Raw genomic sequence first — 21,430 nt, forward strand, 5'->3', positions numbered from 1 at the left:
GGTTATTTGTTACGATCATGCTGTCTTTGTTGATTTGATGACTTGTCTCTAGTCTCCGTTTTTGGCAACAGTCATGGAATAAAGATGTGTTCCTATAACAATCATTACACATTTTGGCACGGTCTAAGTGGAGTTAATCAAATTGGTAGGTTAATTACAAATGAATGGAAATTGTGACGAAGGGTAAAACCTCACACCTTGACATCTTGTTTCTTGCAGGCTGTCCTGGCTAACGAAATGGAACACATCCATTATTTATGTTACTAGTTACACGTGAAGTTTGTCTAAGAGATTGCCTGTGAGTCATAATAGTGGAAAACACCTGTGATGATTGCTTAAGCTGTTAATCCAATTATTGTTTTTTCATATTTTGTTTGTGAACTATGTTCATAAAATTATTGGTTTTTCATATTTTATTGTTGAACTGGAAAGGATTTTACATGGGCACTAAAACAAAAATACATGTTTGCCTAAAACATAGTAAGTTTGCTTGTAGTTCACGTTTTAAATATAATAAATGTTATTTGTATTTAATTTATCAATGGTGCCTGCGTACCTCTCGTGGTACTCGTACAGCGTTTTTGTGACATGTAGGTGTTAACTCAAAGCATTATTCTGGTCTACTGAAAATTGTTTATTCAAATATTTAAAAAAAAAAAAACACTTCTCCTTTAAAAAGCACAAAATATATTCTTGTTCACCTGACACAGCAACATTAACTACAGTGGAGGGCAGTTGTACAGCTCTGCACCACTTACAAGAGAAGTCATAAAGTCTTACGAACATAAATGTCAGTGCAAACCAAATTGAGTATTCTTAGACAATAGACACACAATAAAGATCAACATGGAAAAAACAGTAGTGATTTAAGATAAATAAAAATGTTCCAAATAAAGTTCAAAACTAACACAATAAAACACATGTTAATAGAACTGAACTTCTCTACTTTGAAAAAGAAGTGGGATTCTGTTCACTCATGTATTATGGCATGATGCCGTCAAAGTTATCCTGACAAAGTATAATTAACAATTCAACCGTATCAATAATTTGCGCTTCACTGGATCCTTTTCAACAACATAACAGGACAAGATGACACGGTTTTGACAACACATTCACTCCTAACTGTACAATAAATTAAATGACCAACACACAGCTACTGTGAACGAGGGGGAAAATCATAAATAAATCAGCATTCATCACTTTTTCATCTTGTCAATACAGTGCTAAAATGTTCCCCCCCCAAAGTCTTTTTTGTACGTTTGTTAAAGCCCTTGAAAAACGCAACAATATCTCCACTATTCAAGACAAGATGTTAGTGCAGGTTATGTTTTCAAATGGCTCTTTGGTAGGGACATAAGGCCTTTAGAATCTTTTTGATCAGGACTCACAGTTTAAAAAGCACAGTGCATTTTTGAAGGAGAACCTCGCAATTTACAGATTGTCTGTGCAGCACGACGCTGGTAACAACCGTCTCGATTCAATTCATCCGTTTTGCACCTGATTGCATATTTTTAGCTTAATTTGCGTACAACAAGTTACAACAAGGCAAGTTTCAATTTTGATTTCAGTTCAGTTCCAGTGCATTATGGCTTCAATTGAACACTGATTTGAAAATGGCTTAACTAACATCTCTTTGGCGTTGAGAGGTGAGTTCATGGATATTTGATAAACAGACAACTGACCTTATGGGACGCGTTTTACATTTATATACAGATTGGACTGGCACCATTGCGTCCACTTATGTTTCTGGTTACTAGATAACCTGCATTCACTCCATCTGTAGTACACAAAAAGTAAACACCATGCTAAACTTCCTATACACACATAGTAATGATTATTATTATACTTATTTACTGAATATTTTGTACAAAGTGCTCCAATTCCCTCATGCCTAGGTTGCATCTCTTGAAATTGCATCATTTTTTTAGTGAGCCCCATTTGAAAACTCAACATTTGAGTTGGATGGAGAATCCACATTGCACACATCATGGCATGTTTTTAATATAAAGTTTAGTAGCACGCATCATTTTGAGGGACTTTAATAAGTCTTGTCATCTTTGTAAAATAGATTCCACAAATTTATGGATGTTTCAGTAATGTAGAGAAAATACAAAACATTTGTAATTGAGTTTTTTGTATAAAATAACTGGAAACACGTGAAGGAGGTAAAATAATTTCATCCCGAGTTTTTGTTCACGTGTCACAAACAATATAAATAAATGACCAGCATTTTGATCAGAGGGCTGCAGCAATTTTTCAGATCAGGTCGGCACTTAAACTGGACAACGCGGCTTGTGTCCAGTGTTTCATGTCAAAGTTGGAAAACAGCAAAAGATTTCAAAAGGCCCCGCATTCATCCCATCAGCCCGACAGTTGTGTGATCTTTGCTCTCGAGCCACTCGAGCCCACCAGAATGCGTCGCGTCGCTGGTGATTTGCTGAAACAGCGGCTGATTAGCCATCTCCTCCGGAGCGCCGCTTTGAAATTGCCCTTGCTGACGACCGGGGTCAAAGAGGAGGTTGGCATCCAGCGTATTCAGGTCATTGATGCTACCAGACAGGTCCGAAGTCATTCTAAGTTCGCATGGAAAATCTGCCCCGCCTGCCGCTAACCCCGGCACCTGTTGCACCAGCTCATTGCCGGCGGCAAGGTTGCTGTCCGGTTGGACGCCTTTAAAAGTGTGGCTGAAACCCAACTGCTGTTGCCGTGAGCTCATAAGTTGCCGTGTCGCCTGCTGCTGATGCTGCTGATGCTGCCCCTCACAGGGGACCGACTGTGTTACAGGGGAAAACATTTGTTCACTCGTGAGGTAATTGGGCCTTGGTGTGCCGGAGGAGTCCAGAGCGATCGGGCTGACGTTCCCAGACTCGAGGATCTGAGTGAGATTCATCCGCGCCGTGTAGCTCGAAGGCATATTATTCATGCCCATACCTCGTGCGGTGTCGTGGTCCCCGTCCAGCTTACCCAGAAGGACGTCAGTGATATTTATGCCGCCGCATTGCTGGCCCGTCATCGGCGGAACTTCCGTCTGCATCATGATGTTGAGTGGCACGGAGCGACTCCTTTGAGCCACGCTGCTCACCCCGAGATTTCCCTGGTTGTTGGCAAAGATGTTTAACATCTCAGGCGTTACCGGTGAGTTAAACGGGGAGACGCACTGCTGGTGGATATTGTGAAGGCCACTGGCTGCTGTGCTCGCCACCAAGTTCCTCTGGTGTATGGCGGGGCTAACACTGCGACATCGAAAAGATCCACTCGCGGGAAGGTTGCTGCCTTTGTTATCCAGAGGAGCGGGCACGGCGAAGCCCTCCTGCTTGGTCGCGCCGGCCATGCTGGCTACCTGCTGCTGCACGGGGGATATTGGAGTCAACCGCCCAAAACGGCTGTCGTGGTGCCTTGCGTGGGGGACGGCGAAGGCGTGAGGCTTTTGAAAGTGGTCATCAATGAGGCCCTGATAGCTGGGTAAAATTCCCACGGCGTCGTTCGATTTATTTAGGCTCCCATTGCCGCTGTAGCTATTATTCATCCAGTCCAGCCTGGTCTTGTCCGGGTGGGTGGCTGTTGGCCTCCGCATGGGCTTGACGGGGCTGCTGGAGACGGCGCCGCTGTCGTGGAAACTCGTAACGCTGGAGTTGATGGGTGTGAACGCAAAGGGATTCCTGCACTCCACGGGGCTGGGAGGCACGGTGCTGCTGCAGCTGGAGAGCGGAGTGCCGACCGGAGTGTGTCGACTGCTTCCCAGGGCGCTGTCGACCGGCGTTATGGGGGTGATACGCGAGCGGGGGCTCTCTCTGGTCAAACCTTGAAGGCCCGTCATTTCCGACGTGGGCGTGGGTGTCGGTGTTTGGACTAGATTGCTGAGGCCGCTGCTGTTAGCGGCACGGTAAAAAGTATTCAATGTCTGATTGGCGGACATGGTGTTGTGTGTCATCACGGCCTGCTGCGCTTGCAGCGTGACGCTGTTTCCAAACTCTTGTTTATTCAGTTTCATCTGCTCTTCCATCTGGACCAGTTCTTCCACGATGCTGTCTTGAGTGACATCATCGTCAAAGGGGAAGTATTCGATTTCTGTCTGCATAGGGAGCTGGCTTGACGTGGAGGCTCGGTCCAAAAAATCCAGTGGTCCGGAAACGGCTTGAGCGTAACTCTGCGGCTGAAGGTGTCGTAGACCTGCTGATGAATTTGAATTATTCGCTAAAGTATACGCGTCGGACATCAGGTGCTCCTCCGGTTGCTGCGTTATAGGGTGGCCGACACCGGTACAAGTTTCCATAACATTGAAAGTGTTTTTCCTCTGCATTGAGCTCTGTGTTTTGGCAACAGTGACAAAGCCGCTGGCTCTGGAAGAGGCATTGCCAAGTGGATGGACTTGACCGGGCAGAAAAGAGTTCATTTTCATCATTTTCATCTCCATCTCCCGGGCGACCGGCGCACTCTCGGGTCTCCGACTGTCGTATCCAAGATCAGCGGTGCCCTCTACTGGGTGTGGGGACAGAAAAGCCCTCTTGACAGGAGAGGGGGCCGGGCTGAGGCCCGAGCGCTTCCGAAAGCTCTTAGCCGCACAGATGCCTTCCCCAAATGAAGATGCTGGGTTGCTGTTGTATGTTGAGATAACTCGCATGTTCGGACAGGAAGGAGCCAAATTCAGAGATCTCGTATTAGTTGGCGTGTTGTTAACGACTGCTGCGGCGTTGGTGCTCACGGGGACATTTGCATCATATTTTGAGCTGGATGTGCTTTCCATAGTGTGGAAGCCTTTAGTTTGAGGTATTGGAACGCTAGCAGCCCTCTGCGCCATCGTGACACTGCTCTCAATTTGTTTTTCTCTATTCATGTGTATCCCTTCGAGCTCCATTTCGACATCGATATCATGGGTGTCAACCTGCGGGGCCAGAATGGGGAGGGCGGAGGTACTCCTCGTATTTTGACGGGATCTCAGGATGTCCTCTGACAGGCTGCAGCTACTGATACCTGCAGATGCCGGCCTCAAAGTGCTGTTCGTAAGGGAAGTGGTGGCATTGCCGCTGTGGGGTGCGAGTGAGATGGCTGTCATCTTGACCAGACTGACAGGAGTAACATGACAAGTGGTCATCACAGTCTTGATGGGGTTGTTGCCAATGAGCATGGTGGAGGGCGAGCACAGAGCGATAGCATTGCTGGTCGTCGGCTTGGGAAGGATTTGAGGATAGCGTGGACGAGCTGAGCGTTCCCCGACTGGACTTGGGAGAAGATTTGCGGAGCTCTTGGCGCTTTGTTTCAGGGGCTGCGTCACCACTTGGAAGTTTATAGGCAGCAATTTGCTCTCCCCGGTCCCCACTGGACTGGCAGACATCAGCTGGCCGCTTTGCTGTGTCTGCGGACAAGGAAAGTCGATCAGATACACCCGGTTATTTTAGTTTTGCTAGTCAAATGCTATATTAGTACCATAGACAAACTTTATATTTTTTTCATCATTTATGTAATTAATCTGAGATGTTCTTGGAGAAAGTGGGGCCTGGGAGTCTTCTGTTATTTATTTTCTTTATCCCTAAGTCAGTTAAATAGAAAACAAAGCGTGAATCCTCCGTGTTTCTCACCGTGACGGGTCTTGGGACAGCAGCGACCACGATACCAATGGTCGGCTGAGCTGAAGGAGAGACCGGGCTACCACATTGGCCGCTGCCGTCATCCGTCGTCTTGATTGGACCCTCTCCTGGTATGGGTGAGTGCAGCTTTTGTTCTTGTTGTTTCCTCTGGATCTTCCTCTGGAGCTGCTGCTTGGCGTCGACAGTTGGCGATGACAGAGTTGCCGTTTGAGGCTGGAAGCTGTGTGCGTCGGCGGTCGGCACAAAAGCTGAGACTGCCTGCAGAGGCTTAACTTCTGAAATAAACAAATAAATACAAATTCAAATGTAAAATGAATAAGTCATTTTGTAAATAAATTGAGACACGATCACTATGTCTTACTGGTAATATTTTTTATCGCTACCGAATGACATTTCTGCACACCAGTAGTCCAACTTTGGCATACTAGCACAACAACTACATGCTCCCAACGACAATAAAATTGGAGCAGTACCACCACTAGATGTCGCTGTAAGTGCGCATGAAAGGCCAACCGGCTTCCCACCTGTTGCCGCGCCTGTCATAATGGTGAGAGCTGCCAGGGACTTGTTGCTGATGTAGTGGCTGTCCATCAGGAAGCGAGCCAGCTCTTCCACTGCCTCGAAAGGCCGTTTCAGCACCTTTTGAGCCCACTCGCACACCAAATCACAAGCCGCAAAGCGAACCTCCTCCTTCATACTGCCAAGGTAGCCCCCTGCTGAGTCCAGTCCATCGCACTGCGGCCAAAACACAATAAAATACATGCTTAAATTGGCAATCTCTCAATCGAAGACGAGTGAGAAGTTCATCCAAACACAAAGATTAATTCTGAAATGTAAGAAAGAAAGATGCAAATGTGCTCACTCCTTCTCCAGTTTTCTGTAGCTCCAGACTTGGTAAACACGGAAAGTGGACAAAAGGCCTTTTCCTCAGTCCACTATAGCAATATGTAAGGCAGTGTTAAGATAAATGTGTCAGATTGCAACAGATTTTATGAAGCCTTTCTTGGACTGTAAATACGTAATGGAAACTGTGTATTACCACATCCCCCAAAAAACATGAAATGAGGTTTACTTTAAGCTCCCTGGGTGAAGGACGGTCAACTAGCCAATAACAAAAGTTTCACGCGTCATGAAGGTCAAGATCAAAGGTCAAGATCACAGCAAATTCCCCCCAGCACTTGTGTATTCTGCTTCCCCTGCTTCGAAGGGGGAATTTATTTCATTTCACGTCTATATTTAGAGAGCTTATGAACTGTAAGAGCAGATGGCCGGTGGGTAGAGACAGGCGGTTACAGTCCATTCCAGGGAAGGATATTTTGATTTTCCTCTCATGCCAAGTCGACGCGCCTTCATGTTGGGGAAGACATTTTTCATCATTTTGCCAAAGTCTGCAGCACTCAGTGGATGGTAGTTGAGATTGTCACAGAAGCTTCTGCAGAAAAAAAACCCCAACAGAAATTGGAAGTTTGATTCATTAGGACTCTTACATTCAAACAGTAAAAAAAAAATCCTTAAAACATCACTTTATAATTGACAGGATTCGATTACAGCATATTTAGATGTCGACCATGGGGTTGCTTACTGCAATTTGTGACTAGAGTTTCTCACTCACATGATGGACTGCAAAAGATGCACACTGCCGCAATATTAAGGCTGAAACGATTAATCGAATAACTGGAATTACAAAAAAGTTACATTTGCAGTGGTCACAATGTGTTACGAGGAACAAAAACAAAAACGCATCCCAATTTTCCATAATGCATAATCGGCGTTATACATTAGTACAAAAAACTATCTCTGAATCTGCAAAATGGGGAACCGCCATACAGGGAGGGATGGCTGTATTATGAAACAGAAATGAATTAGGACTAAAATCGGCTTCTATGTTCAGGAGTGGCGCACATTGTGATCCCTTGGAGCCTTTTCACCTGTCCACCCCAAAGGCGCCAAAATATCTGTGGGTGGGGCCGAATTTAGTCGACTTCGAAAGACAGTTACATAAGAGTGCCAAAGCATTTCAATGGCCGTCTCAGACTTTCCATTCTAATATTACCAGCACATGCTGCTCTATGATTCTCAGGCCCGCGGCGTCTATTTATAATGAGGCTTCAGTCAACAGCAATTTGGTTTGGTTGTCATGAAGCAGCAATAACGCTTTTTATTGACAGTACTCACTTGTATTCGTCATAAACTTCCTGTTTGGGGAGCGAGGTCTCAGGGTATTCCTCTAAATGATTGTGGATCCAATTGAAGGCATGCATCTGCTGCGTGCGGCTGGATGACACGGCGCTCTGATCACTGACAAAATACATTTCCATTCAATTTAACATCCGATTGAACTCGTTACCAAAAATAATCTCACGCTTTACCTTTTCTCAACGCTGGCGCTGCTGATGGGGCCTGAAGGCAACTTAAGGTACAAGTAGAGTTTTTCAATGTCTGTGAACTTCTCAACATCTTGCTATGGAAGTAGAACAAGAGGAAAGGAAACATGTTGTCATTTTGGAAGAAAACACACAAAGACACTAACACACTAACTCCTGCCTGGAATGAGGTATACAATATTGATGAGGCATCCCTCACCTATTATCACTGGGCATCCAGTTATATAAAAAAGAATGCACATCCAAGATGGATGTTTAATGAGATGATTTAATAACCACACACTGTCTCATCACCCCGTGGTGAGCTACACCACTGCTATGACGGACATGCCTTGATTAGCATTAACATTAGCGCAACACAGCCAACATGCAACCTTACGCACGACCTCTGGGACTGTTCATGACAGGCTTTGTTTAATTCATGCTCTTCCCTCTCACGCATACAAATCAGTATCATGGAAATAACAACAAAAAGGCAAAGTTCTCCAACATACTAAAGAGAGTTTCACCAAATGGTACATTTTTGTTTAAAAAAAAAAAAAAAAGAAGAATGAAAATTAAGCTTGAAAGGGGCCCTTCCTTTTCTGCATGTTTGGAACACAGAAGCATGGTGGTCATTCATCATGCTCAGCTTTGGCTCACTTGTCCTTGACGTTGCCTCCTCAGCAGAGACTGGCACTGTGTACTAATGATGCTCAAGGATAAAGGGACAAGCGAGGATGCTGAGATGCCTGCTAAATGTTCTTTTTGCTGTGGCCAACATGGAAGGACCATGAATAGAATTGTTGTTCTCACATTTGGACTCAAAAGCCCTGGCTAATAGGAAAGTAGTAACTGGTGCCAAGGAAATACGCTCAACTGAGAGAATAGCATCTTTGTATTGTTTGTTAGCTTGAAGCAAAAGTATTGTCACATTATCGGTCTGCATGAGTTGCAGTACCGTTTGTGTTTCTGTTGCTTAAAGGATTCTAACGCTGATGCTATTTGTTAGCCTGACTATTGTCTTTTGCATTGTTAAGAACAATCACTGAAAGGCAATAAATGTATCTAAGAGCTGTGTCCAAAGACTTTTGTCCAAAACCCAGAAAGGGGCCAATGGGGTCAAATGAAATCAAATCTGTAGCTCAGGATGCCCCACTGAATGCAGAGTGCGCAAATACACATCCGCAGTGCCAACATGTGCCCCCACTCAGACATTTCTCTACTTTGACTTCTAAGAATAACCCCATCCAGTTCACCTTTTTTTTAATTCCCCTCCCTGTTATTATGATTGTTGTTGTTGTTGTTAGGGAACCACAAGTTTCCAGGGGCAGCAGGCAGCCAAAATGTCACGATAATCAGGGGGTTGGACATACTGGAGCTTGATTCCCTATATTTACTCACAGGGGATCTTAGGAGCTAATGCAGTGGAAGTGATATAATTTGGAGTTAAACCAATTTTTGGGGAAAACCATGCCTCAGAAGTCAAAAAAGCCCAGCCCGTCTATGGCATTTTGCTTTCTTTGCTAGCATTCGCCTAAACACAACCAAAGCTATGTGGCTGTTTTAAACACACAACATTTTGTTTCATGTTTAAATTGACAATTATCTTCAACTGGGAGCGGCACTAAACAGCTTTTTTCCAAAGAATTGTTCACCAAATGCTAACTCGCTAGATCCTAAATCACACATTGCGTCATCGTTATTTTGATCGTGGTGATGTCATCTGAAATTGTATTTGAAAATAATACAATTAACAAACCAAAAGAATACTCACCAGAATGGTGTCCACTTTTGATTGAACCGTTTTGCTGAAAAGAAGAGATAATAGTATCAATTAGTATGCTCGTGGGCCGCCGCCGCTATGTAACATGAGCGCTGGTGCATTTATTTATAAAGTGGAGGAATGTCTGGCATGAGTTGACCCTCCCTTCAGCATCTCTCAGGTCATGTAGCCCACCACCACGGACACATGCTGTCACATGTAAAAAGACATTGTCTCGTCGCCCGTTCCAATCCCAACCTTGAGCTGCAATATTTTCGGATATTCAATTTTGTGTTCAAACTTTGTAAAAGATGAACGAGTCTCAACGAAAAGTTTCGATATTAAAGTTACAGGATAGCTGTAGCACTCTTGAATGTCCAATCAGAGCGGCTTTTCAATGAATGATGGCACCTCTGTCTTTTGAGAACTTTATTTGGGGTAAATCAGAGGCACTTTTACGATGGTATTTCATTTCAATCGAGTTGTACAGGTCTGTATCACAATAGTGGTGTAAAAAGTTTTGAAATGATTTAGGTTTGTCTCATTTTCTTAATTACAACAACCTTGCATTTGATTAGGGGTGTGTAGACTTTTTATAATCAATGTACATTTTTGGAGTGTGGGTATCCAGAGCAGAGGCAGGAGCAATGGAAGACCAGGTTTAATTCCTAATCTGCAGACAGGTCATTTTGTTGTTGACAGCAAGACAGAAGGTATAGGCGAGTCACATTTAAGGACACCGGCTCGGCCCGGGTCAGCGCGGAGGCCTTAAGCCGCGCAGAGAACAGTTCATTTTAATTCGCTGTTACCGGGCTGAGTGGCCGGGGATCTCATTAGCTTGTTTTCAGGACACATTTAGCAGGCACGCTGGATTAGACCTGAGATGTGTTTCTTCCGACCGACATATTAGAAACAAACTTGTACTTGTAGAGATTAAACGGATCCACGAAATCCCAGTACCACGATTTCCTCACAGCCATCACCTACTCAGTGAGCTGGGGTAGGCTCCAACAGGAGATACATGAACATCCTTTTTGTGCAGCACTTGTTAATTTTTTTTCTTCACCAGGAATACACAGTACATCTGTATTTTACACTGTAGCACATTCGTATTTGTCCTTTATCTCAATGTATCAACATAAATTCAAATGCAAAAGGAGGCTTGTAGCTTGAGATATGCAATCTAGAGGCAAAGCATTGTAAAAACAATCTTCAGTAGGGCTGTGCAATTCATGGAAATTCAATTCAAATGATTACACTTCAGGATTACAAAATTGGCATAATAGTAAAAAAAATCAATTATTAATATGCATTGATATCCAATGCACTGTTTCTTCAAACAAGGAAACCATACTTGAATATATTCATTTGCACCTTTTTTATATTTTAATATACTCATTTTATAAATTTTGTATGGTCCAAAAAGACCTCACATAATTACAGTGTTTCAAAGAAATTTGTCTTCATACTTTTTTACGTTGAAACATTTTGCAGCAAAAAATCATTTGAATAATCGTGATTTCAATTATTACCAAAATAATCATGATTCGTATTCTTCTCATAATCAAGCAGCCCTATGTAAATTACAATCACAATAACATACTATAGTTTTGCAAATGACACGTGACCAAATCCAGGAAACAGGCGAGCCGTGATGTTCGCAGACTATTTTAAAGGGAAAAACTGACTTGACTTTTCCTTTGAAATACTGGGGTTTTAGTTTGTGTTCAATTAATCCTTTAAACATGGAATTTTGGACAGGACAGGAAAAATTTGAGCAAAAATCCACAAGTAAACACCTTCCCTCAAAAGGTTTAACCAGTTCTGTAAATAGTAAATAGAACCTAGAGATGCCACAAGATGGTGATAAAAATACAGCACAAGCATATGACCTATTCCAATGAAAAGCAGAAATCTTGTCATGTTGTAAATTTTATGCTGTTAATCAGTGACCCAAAACAAATGGACCTGGACCCGTTTTAGTTGCCTAACCTCAGTTTGGAAACCATGCAATTAATATTTGATCATCTCTCTTTATGCCAGCAACAAATAGTGACAGGCAGAACAAATACAGGATATTCTACTAGAATCTCGTTACGACATGGTAGAAGGTACAACTTTTAAAGTATGCACTTTTTGTTTGGCGTGGGTCGTGAGATTTTTCTCATACATATATAGGTTGGCAAATCCAAACATGCAAGCATGGGCGCCCCTCACCAGATGGAGTTCTTGATCCGGAGCTGTAGCGCGCCGGCCTCGGCGCTCTGCAGCCCGGAGAGGAGCCCAGGCTGGAAGCTGCCCGCCCCTCGGTCTGCATGCTGCTGATGCTGCTGATGCTGCTGCTGGGGGTCCTCCTCGGCCATCGCAGGAGTCCCTGGCTGGTGCCGCGGTACACCGGACGAGGAGGCGTGGACGGGGCGACTCGCCCTGGCGGGCTGGCGGCTTAAACAAGAGTAGGAGGTCGCCGAGCTAAGCGGTCATCGTCATCATCATCATCATCATCAGCGCGCCGTGTTGTTTTTGTCGTCGTCTGCCAGCAGCCCTCCGACATCTCGCCCCTCCAGCCCACCGCACTTTGCAGTCTTCATGAGAATTCAGCGTCACACACTCACTCGCTCGCTTCTGCGCGGATAGAATACGTAAATGTCCAAGTAGTGCGCGCAGACGTGTGAGGAACAACAAGCTAGTCCCTCCGGTGCCTCTCACCGAACCTTACTGGAGTTGTGGAAGACTGCATGTGCATGTGCGCCGCGTAGTAGCTGTCACCCACGCGCATGCGTAGTAACGTCCACAGTAATAAAAACAAGACGTAAGCACAACGTAATGATGCCACTTAGAGTATTATGCAGCAAGGGTGGACACACTTGAAGCACATTCTAACCAGTTTTTTTTATTATTATTATTATAAAAAGCACATTCGTGTGTATCTATGTACTGTAGTCAATTATTAACCCCAATGTTTTCTTTCTCACGGGGGGGTCACCAAGTATTTTCTGATAGGTATTACTCCTAACATACTCAATCAAATAGGTCTAGTACTTCTTGTCCTACTATATATACTGTTCTGTGTTTTATATATATATATATATATATATATATATATATATATATATATATATATATATATATATATATATATATATATATATATATATATATATAAAACATGCATTCACTTTGCACTTAATCTTTGTACAACACAATATTTCATGAAATATTGTGTTGTACAAAGATTTTTCTATTTGGTGTAAGTGCAAAGTGAATGCAATGAAACAAAATGGATGGAGCAGTACGAGTATTGTACTAGTAGCAGTAGTGCTAGTAACAAACAATTCGTCAGCAAGTTAATTTTATGCGTGACGCATATAACAACCACGTGATAAGGGCAGTCCAATGACGATATACACGATTAAATCGTTTGTTTGTCTTGATTATCATATGTGTTATTTGTTATTTTAAGTCGCTTTAGACGGAAAAGCCGTTCAACTATTTTCTAATTCGGCTTCCGTAGTTTAGTGATCGTTGTGGTAGTTGCTAGGCGACTAGGATTGTATGTACTTTTTGGAAACGCAGCGTCTAGTCGCCCTGGTAAGCCATTAAATGGGGGAAAAACAATATATCAATAATATAAAACTATTTACGTGTGGCGCTAGAGGAGGTTTGTCTTGATCCGATGGGAAAAAAAGCTAAAATGCCAGCTCTTGGCTTCTTTGTAGTACACGATACAAAATGTCAGTAAACCTACGTTTTTTACTGACATTTAGGAACTTGTTTAGAAAAAACGCTTAATGTGTCCAAATACTCTTGAGACAGTTTACATTTTGTTTGGCTTCACAAAATGCATAAAAAACAAGATTACTATTTGAGTCACATTGAAACATTGTGGAAATTTTCACCCACAGGAAAAGAATAAGGCCACCAAAGATGCCTGCGAATGACCTTTTAGCGAAGGAGGAGAAATACAAGTAAGGCCATTCTCCTTCATTATTTGAATGAGAGCTGCAACTAATGATTATTTTAATGATAAATTGATATTTAATGATGAATCGGGTGAAAAGAAATCTAGCTTTAATTTCCATCCCGATTTTGGAAAACAATTCAAATTGACAGTGCAGACAATAAACAAACATAAGTTAAGATTTTGTTACTCGTCAGGTTTTTAACATGGCAGAAATATTGGTCATTGTGTCCAACATAAAAGCAGATGTTTGCAAATTGTATTTTTTAATTCAACCTTAACTCTAACACATACTAAGTCTGCTTTCATAAAGGACTATAATATATATAAAATATAAAATAATATAATATAGTCACTATATTAATATAAATCTAAGAATATTTTGAGTTGAGAGGCTTAAATTTGGAGAGTTGTAAATGAAACAAGATACCAAAATAATCTCACAATTGTCAGAAATAATTATCAATTAAGTTGGTAAATGATTAGTTGTCAATTCATTGTTGCAGTACCTCAAATTTGAAAATTAATTTTAATATATTTTACAGACAAACATTTACTTACATTAGCCCTTCTTTTGGTTATCAAGGATGACTATAAAGTCGCGTCTTAGAAATGGTATTCAGTCTTTTTCACTGCTTATTTTCTTCAGGCTGCTAAATGCAAAGCTGGAGGCCAAAGCGGCAAATCTGGTCATGCAAGCAGATCAACTAAAGGTGAGTTTGTACATAAATATAAAAACAAGATGCTTATTAGTGTACTTTCACCCCCATATTGCTTTTTTATTTTTTATTTTATTCTTAGAAAGAACGAGAAGATTTTCTGTCAAAGTCTTCAAGTGCGCTCACACTCAAGGATTTGGAGGATGAAAAAGCATCAAGGTGACCATCTTGCTGACTAGCGAGTTTGTCTTGCTTTCTGTTCCTTGCGTGGGTTCTCTGAAGCTTCCTCCCACATTCCCAAAAAACATCCACATTAGGTTAATTGAAAACTAAATAGTTGTTTGGTGTAAATGTGAGTGAATAATCGTTTATCTATCTATACGTGGTCTATGATAGAGTGGCAACCAGTCCACGGTCTTGCCTGCCTCTCACCCAAAGTCAGCAATAAAAAATTGATTTATTGCCAATTTCACTGATGTCTCTTACAATAGTTTCCATTCTCTTTCAGTAACACCAAAGATGGAGGAACGTCTGTGCCGAAACCTCGTAAGGTACCAAAAGAAGTTTTAATAAAGCCTCTTAAAGTCCAAGTAATAATCCAACACACTAGTCGTAGAAACATGGACCTTTAACTGGATCTCACAATTAGGTAATAAATGCTCAAACAGCAGTCCATCGACCATCATAGCAACTCCAAATGGCAGTTATCACTTCCTCCAAAGTGAAGGTATAACAATTCATTTTACGACCTGTTCCTAGGTGGAGCCCAAAAAGTCACAAAAGTCAGAAGCACAAGAGCATCATTCGAACTCTGCGTGAGTTACAAAATGGATGGAATGGCAACAAAAGCAATAATGGTTAAAATGGTTTTATATCGACTTTTAGAGTTTGCGGGAACGCTTTGGGAGCGGCGGGAGATTCGGCCGAGTCTTTTGTGGCAATGACGATACAAAATGTGGAGGACAGGATGAACCGCTTGGTTCCTCATGACAACGTCTTCGCTGACGGAGACAATGAAGGGACGGGTACGTGTCTTCCTTTCTCCATCCTTACAATAACTAATACACAACATGGAATCTCACCAAAAGTGAGGCGATCCCATTATATTTTGGTTTTCATCATTTTTCCCCCATGTCAAATATATTTTAAGTGGCTAGGATCTGTTTGACTCTTTTATTTCTTTTCAGGCGTTTCATGTGCACAAGTCCACGCCCTGATGGCCAACATTGCGATGATGCAAGAAGAAATTGATCATCTTCTGAGTGACAGAAAAAAGAAGGTACAGAGCAGTTCAACAAAATGTTTGGGCCACCTCTCACCAGTAGGGGGCGACATTGTCACTGTGGCCTGGTCAGGATGATGAAAACGTCAAGCTGAACGCCAAAGTTAAGCAGCTAGAGGAGGAACGGATCAAGCTCCAGAGGACCGTCAACATCCAACAGACAAAGATGGACAAGCTCAAAGCGTCGGAGAGCGAGGCCGCCGTCAAATGTGATAGCCTGCAGCTGCAAGTGTCCGCTTTGCACAAGGTAAGAGAAGGTCTTGAGACCATTTTCCCACTGATGGGCGCAAACAGGAAAATGGAAGAAGAGGCTAGTACAACTCATTTACTGTAACAATTGTTTCGACCACCTCAGACATGCGTTTTTACCGACAGGAAATGGAGAAGCTGAACAAATCCAGCAAGCAAGGAACGGCCGCCCAGAACACTGTTGAGATTCGTCTGACCAGAGCTCTAGATGAGGTGGAGCGCCTAAAGTCAGAACTCAACAAAACCAAACAGATGAACAAGGCAAGAGGGATAATTAGTCAAAGACTGAATCTTAAGGGGAAACTCTTCAGTGTGCGTTTGGATGAATGAAAATACTTTGGGAGCAAGGTTCGTCGTTGTCACCTTTTGCATCAATCCAGGACAAGATCAGTGAGGAACAGCAGACTCGAGAAAATCTACTGACAGAAAACAAACTGCTAAAAAAGCAGAAAGGGGAGCTTATTGTCGGGGTAAAGAAGCAGCTCAAGCTAATCGACGTTCTTAAAAGACAAAAGGTGCCCGCCCTCCTCAACTCTCTAACTTGAAAACAATCCACTTGTGTGCTAACGTTCATGTCTTTCTGTGCAGATGCATCTTGAAGCCGCCAAGTTGCTTTCTTTCACTGAGGACGAGTTCATGAAGGCCCTCGACTGGGGCAAAACATAAATATGATTAGCAAAAAGTCTGGTTGGATTTTGCAAATGTATTTTTAACAGCCTTTCTCAACACAGTCATTTTGGGACATATTGAATGATAGAATAAAAAATACGACTTAACATTAAAACCACTGATGTCAACCCCTTCACTCGGGTCTTGTGTGTTTTTCCATATCTCACAGAACTGAATCGGATGTGTATATTTTGAACAGGAGTGTCAAGAATTGGAAAGTAAAATGAAATTATGGGTGCAAAAGGTTTAAATAATTTCGAGGCTCAGACTTGATTTGTGATTGACCGTGAGAGGAGACAAGAGGTGGATATCCCTGACCACACACAAGCCTTCAAGACCGGCTGTGACAAGTCTTGCATATACATCAGAGTCAGAACACTGCGTCAGATGGATGATGACATTTCAAGGTGGGTGGTTAAACAAGCAAATGGGGTCACTGGGGTCATCAGCTTTGTGGATAAGGCCTAAGATCAAAATTGGCCATTGGCATCAGTTGAGATAGGAGACCGATTTTGTTTGGGTTTTACTGTTACTTTGCAGCAAGAAAAATATTCATCTTTGAAATATACACGTATACCATCTACTGAGATCCAGTGTAAGAGTTGGATATAAAAAAACTGCCATTAAACAATTTCACTTGTTTTTGACACTCAATACTATTCATTCAACAATGTGCTAATCAGTGTGCACAGTATAACTGTTTGTAAATACGTTGTTGAACTTGTCATTAGCACTTCTCATGTTAGATATCATGCATGTGATGCGCCGTGAAAGTGGGATCACATTCAGTCCATAGGATTGTTTGCGGTTAAAGTTAAAAAAAAATAAAAAAAATAAAAAATAAAACTTGAAAACGACTCAATCATCTCCACCATGGTCTTCAGAGTCCTCTGCTTGACGTGTCTGCAATTTTTTCTTAAATTCTTCATCAAAGTGCTTCAGGTCATCCTCACGAAGTAAACCCTGAAAAAAGGCAGAGGGACATTTGCTTGCCCAAATGAGATACGTGTATAATATTGCAGTGTAAGTGTTTCATAACATGAGCTAGCTTGTGCGCTAAGGGTACTGTGGTGGAGGCAAGACCAAAGAAAACAATTTTAGAAATTCTAGTTATTAGTATTAACTTTTTAAATGGAAACATAATGTGAAGTAATACATAGCTGATGATTTCTTGGCACACCTTAAAGAGTGGTTGGAAATCGGTGCAGTGTAAGACCGAACGGGTGGGTTACCTTAGGTAGGTGTCCGAGAAGTTTTGATGCGTGTCGTTGGAGAAGCTTGACCCTCTCCTCTTCGATAATCTGCCTGCAGATGGCCGCTCTCTCTTGCTCAATTGCCTCCTCTCGAGCTTGCATATCCTACGAGCGAGAAAGAGTCAGAAGGGGAAATTGATGCAAAAGTGAGTGAGCATTAAGTAGTTGATCTCCATCTTAATGTCCGGATACTAAAATACTCAGCGCCCTCGCAGAAGAATTAGCGGGTACCTTGTCGATCTCCTGCTGCCGTCGTCTGTCTTCCAGCAGCTTCTCCGCTTCGCGTTTGTGCTCCATCATCTTCATGCGCCGCTTTTGGGCGTTCATTTGCTCGATGCGGTCGTCTTCCGCAAACTTGTCCATGATGGTTTTCCGGAAAATGTCCTCTTCTTCTTTCTCCGCCTGCCGACGCATCTCCTTCATGGCCAACTGCTCCTGGCAGGTCCTCTGCAACGTCAGCCTCAGCCGGATGTTCTTCTCCATGTCTTCCTGGAAGATGGGGAAATATTTCCATGTGAGGTTTTGAGCTGAAAGTTTGCTGCACTTCCCTTCAGTACTACGCCAAGTATCATCACTTCAATGAACGCTCCAAACTGTAGAGAAAGATAAAAGCATGGGAAATACTCTTACAATCTCTTTCTTCCTGTAGGTTTCTTCTTGTTCCTCAAGACAAAGCTCCTGGCGAATTCTCTCCATCTCGTCACGCTGTGCATTCTCATTGGCCATCTTCTCTGCGAGCTGGATAAAAGCAGGGACAGTTTGTCGAGTGAGAGCTAGTGACATGTTTTAAAAAAATTAAAAAAAAGACTATCTTGATTCTATTGACCGTGTCTCTGAGGGCCTGTATTGCATCTTCTCGTGCTTTGATCTTGTCCATCCAGGCCTGCTGCGACTTCTGCTGCCTTTTTGCAAACTCCCTGATGCGTCTGTTCTCTTCCTCCATCCTTTCTTTCTCCAAACGCTGCCACTCGATCCGCTGTATCTGGAAGTCCTTGATGTGCTTCTGGGTGGCGTGCACCCTCTCCAGCTTCTTCTGGAGCTCCCTTCACCACAAAACCATGATCAGTCTGTTGATTTGTCTTAAAGGGCAAGTCAAAAATGTTTTTTTGCGCCCCCAAGAGTCAAAACAGGGTACGGCGTTTCCTCATTATTTTGGTTAGGTCTAGAAAGTAAAAACTAAAGCCAAATTGTGGCATGGTTTTTACATTCCGGACCCGAATTTGATCAAACTCACATCTGATCCTCTTCATAAATCTTGCGCACAATCTCATCCACCATGAACTTCTCCTTGAGGAAGTCGTCGTAGGCCGCTTGTCTCTTTTGCTCTTGCTCGACAAGCTGCAGGTTGAGCTCGTGCTGGTAGCGGACCTGTTCCTCTTGTTTCTTCTGCTCCTGCTCCTCCTCTTGAACGGTCGCCTTGTCATACAGGATCTTGATCTTGTCGTCTATCGCCGCCTCTTCACGCTAAGGCCAGAGAGGAGACATGGACAGTACAGGGGATAACCATTTGTTTTGGGGGAGATACCGTTCGAGAGGTGCGGACGAGGACGTCACCATTGTCTCTAATTTCATAGCTTCATGTTCTGCCATCTGCGCCACCTGCTCCTTGCTCACGTAGGCCAACTTCAACTTGGACTCTAATTCTCTGAGCTCAAGGCTGAGAGGGTGGTAGAAGAAATGATTCAAAATGAGCAACAAAAAAAGAAGGTCAAAATATAAGAACACAAATTTGTAATTTTACAAGAATAAAGTCAGAGAATGCCTTTGGGCAGCCATTACTTCGCATTCCACTAGAGGGTGCCCAAGTACAATAGTCTCTAATAAAACCATTAAATTGAAAGGAGACGTACTCTCCCCCCCACCAAAAAAAGAGATTGAACCAAAAATGAAATATTTGCCGAATCTGATGACGGACGGCATTCACGTCTTGAGTTTTGGTGAGTAGTGTAGTACCTGTTCTCTCTAATATGCTGCCTGATCTTGCCATCTCTCAGCTTCTCCTTGTTGATGCGGGACAGCTCTTTAGCCAGCTTCTCGTCTTGGAGATATTTTTTCTCCCTCAACATTTTCTCGGTGTGGGCCTGCAAGTTGGTTAGGGAGCGGCAGTGAGAGGTGATCACCCACAGGGGTTGGTAGGTTTAAAAGTCCCTCTAAAGTGAAAATACAACATCTTGTAATTTAACACACAACAAAGAGTTTTGTTGAGACCCCGGCCAAATTCAAATGATTATTTGATTAAAACCACACCCTGCTCAACTATCAGTGAAATAAATCTGGAAAATGGATGCTATTTTGTCTATATGAAATCTCTGAATTCTCTCTCCAGAGATGGACAGGCAAATAGATGGAGTGATTCAGCACAGAGAAAACACACCTTCAACATGATGTTCTCCATCTCTCTTTCTTTCTGTTCCTCCTGCACCTGCCTTAAGAACCTTTTCTTGTCCACATTGTCCTCCTCCTGTATAGCTGCCACTATTTTCCGGTCACGGTCTATTCGCAGGGCCTCCACATGCTTCTGCTCTTCGATGGCGCGCCGTTGCGCCACCATCCGATACTGCTGACTGCGGCACAGGTGACGACTCTTGACAAAGCAGAAAAGATAACAAGCACGCTTATGGAAAGCCTTGGAGTATTTATGATGCATGTACTAATACTAATAATAAAAAAAGGGGGCCTTTCGGTTTTACTTTTAGGGTCCAGGAGGCTTGCCAAATGTGGTGTGCAGTAGTTTCTAGTATTGGTTGAATGCATATTAAAGGAAAAAATTGGCACTAGTACGATATGAATGTCTTACTAAGAAGACAATACTAGTTGCACAGCATTTTCTTACTTTCTACTATTTTATGAAATTCTTTGCACACTGAGACAGTTTTGGCACACAACTACATCGTACAAGTGAGGCCAAAATACAATTGAACACTTGTGCATGATAGACGCCTGTAAGTTGGACCTACTGTTACTAGAGGTGCAAAAACATAACAAACCACTTGCCTCACTCATATTGTTGTCCAACTCGAAATAGTACTATGCCTAGATGAGTGAGGACAAAGTGCTTTACGAGGACGCACGCCTACTTGCACGCGCACTTGCAGAACACATACCATCTTTGACGTCCTTTATGCAGTGTTCAGTTCCAGGGACTTGGCACGTGCCGCCTTTGCTTCGAGAAGTCTTAAAAACAACAAAACGAGTTCATGCAAAAAGCAGCGTCAACCGCGATTCATGTTAGGTAGCCTTTCTTTTCAACTGAGCTAGTACCGTGTCGGAGTAAAGCTTTCAACTCGTTTGAAGCGTTTCGACGACGTTTCTGCAAATGTTTGGGGATGTTTCCATGGGAACCGCTGGTTGTTATTGCGTCACATCCGGTAACTCCGGACTGTCCGCAATTACGCGTTGACACAACCAGACCTCCAAATTACAATCAACAATGGTGTCAAAATATTGCACGTATACATTTTTATTACTAAAATTAAAATAACTAAAATTCATTTTCGTTTGGAACCAAGCCTTTTTCATGATTGTATTTGTGGGCGTGGCTTCGTTTAATATTTGCCCCATGGAACCAATTTGAGCATTTATTTTATATCTAGTTTAAAATGCATATACTGGCTATTCCTCACACTACTATTAGTACTACGTGGGCC

At 42.7% G+C, this 21,430-nt stretch overlaps 3 protein-coding genes across 5 annotated transcripts; 1 reads left to right on the forward strand and 2 right to left on the reverse strand.

Annotated features, from left to right (window-relative positions):
• Positions 1-619: 619 nt before the first annotated feature.
• LOC119120582 (DNA-binding protein RFX7-like) lies at positions 620-12,098 on the reverse strand. Its single transcript, XM_037247581.1, has 9 exons — positions 11,931-12,098; positions 9,726-9,759; positions 7,955-8,046; positions 7,761-7,883; positions 6,901-7,017; positions 6,448-6,532; positions 6,110-6,320; positions 5,577-5,860; positions 620-5,353 (listed from the first exon to the last, which is right to left on the reverse strand). The coding sequence occupies exons 1-9, from the start codon at positions 12,074-12,076 to the stop codon at positions 2,354-2,356; spliced, it is 4,092 nt and encodes a 1,363-aa protein (XP_037103476.1). The 5' UTR covers positions 12,077-12,098; the 3' UTR covers positions 620-2,353.
• On the forward strand, positions 12,072-16,605 carry tex9 (testis expressed 9). 3 transcript variants are annotated; one of them, XM_037247585.1, is made up of 12 exons: positions 12,072-12,166; positions 13,616-13,678; positions 14,321-14,384; positions 14,473-14,549; positions 14,839-14,881; positions 15,090-15,145; positions 15,216-15,355; positions 15,518-15,609; positions 15,686-15,859; positions 15,988-16,122; positions 16,242-16,376; positions 16,450-16,605. In XM_037247585.1, the coding sequence occupies exons 2-12, from the start codon at positions 13,638-13,640 to the stop codon at positions 16,525-16,527; spliced, it is 1,035 nt and encodes a 344-aa protein (XP_037103480.1). In that variant the 5' UTR covers positions 12,072-12,166; positions 13,616-13,637; the 3' UTR covers positions 16,528-16,605. The 3 variants fall into 3 exon arrangements, with proteins under 3 accessions (XP_037103480.1, XP_037103479.1, XP_037103478.1); XM_037247584.1 differs by lacking the exon at positions 12,072-12,166 and adding an exon at positions 12,284-12,408; XM_037247583.1 differs by lacking the exon at positions 12,072-12,166 and adding an exon at positions 12,952-13,301.
• On the reverse strand, positions 14,878-21,142 carry mns1 (meiosis-specific nuclear structural 1). Its single transcript, XM_037247582.1, has 11 exons — positions 21,045-21,142; positions 20,888-20,957; positions 20,158-20,367; positions 19,737-19,864; positions 19,338-19,440; positions 19,018-19,247; positions 18,610-18,826; positions 18,414-18,521; positions 18,015-18,272; positions 17,763-17,888; positions 14,878-17,493 (listed from the first exon to the last, which is right to left on the reverse strand). The coding sequence occupies exons 2-11, from the start codon at positions 20,888-20,890 to the stop codon at positions 17,389-17,391; spliced, it is 1,488 nt and encodes a 495-aa protein (XP_037103477.1). The 5' UTR covers positions 20,891-20,957; positions 21,045-21,142; the 3' UTR covers positions 14,878-17,388.
• Positions 21,143-21,430: the final 288 nt, after the last annotated feature.

This window comes from Syngnathus acus, chromosome 3 (assembly GCF_901709675.1).
Source record: "Syngnathus acus chromosome 3, fSynAcu1.2, whole genome shotgun sequence".
Classification (NCBI taxonomy): domain Eukaryota; kingdom Metazoa; phylum Chordata; class Actinopteri; order Syngnathiformes; family Syngnathidae; genus Syngnathus; species Syngnathus acus.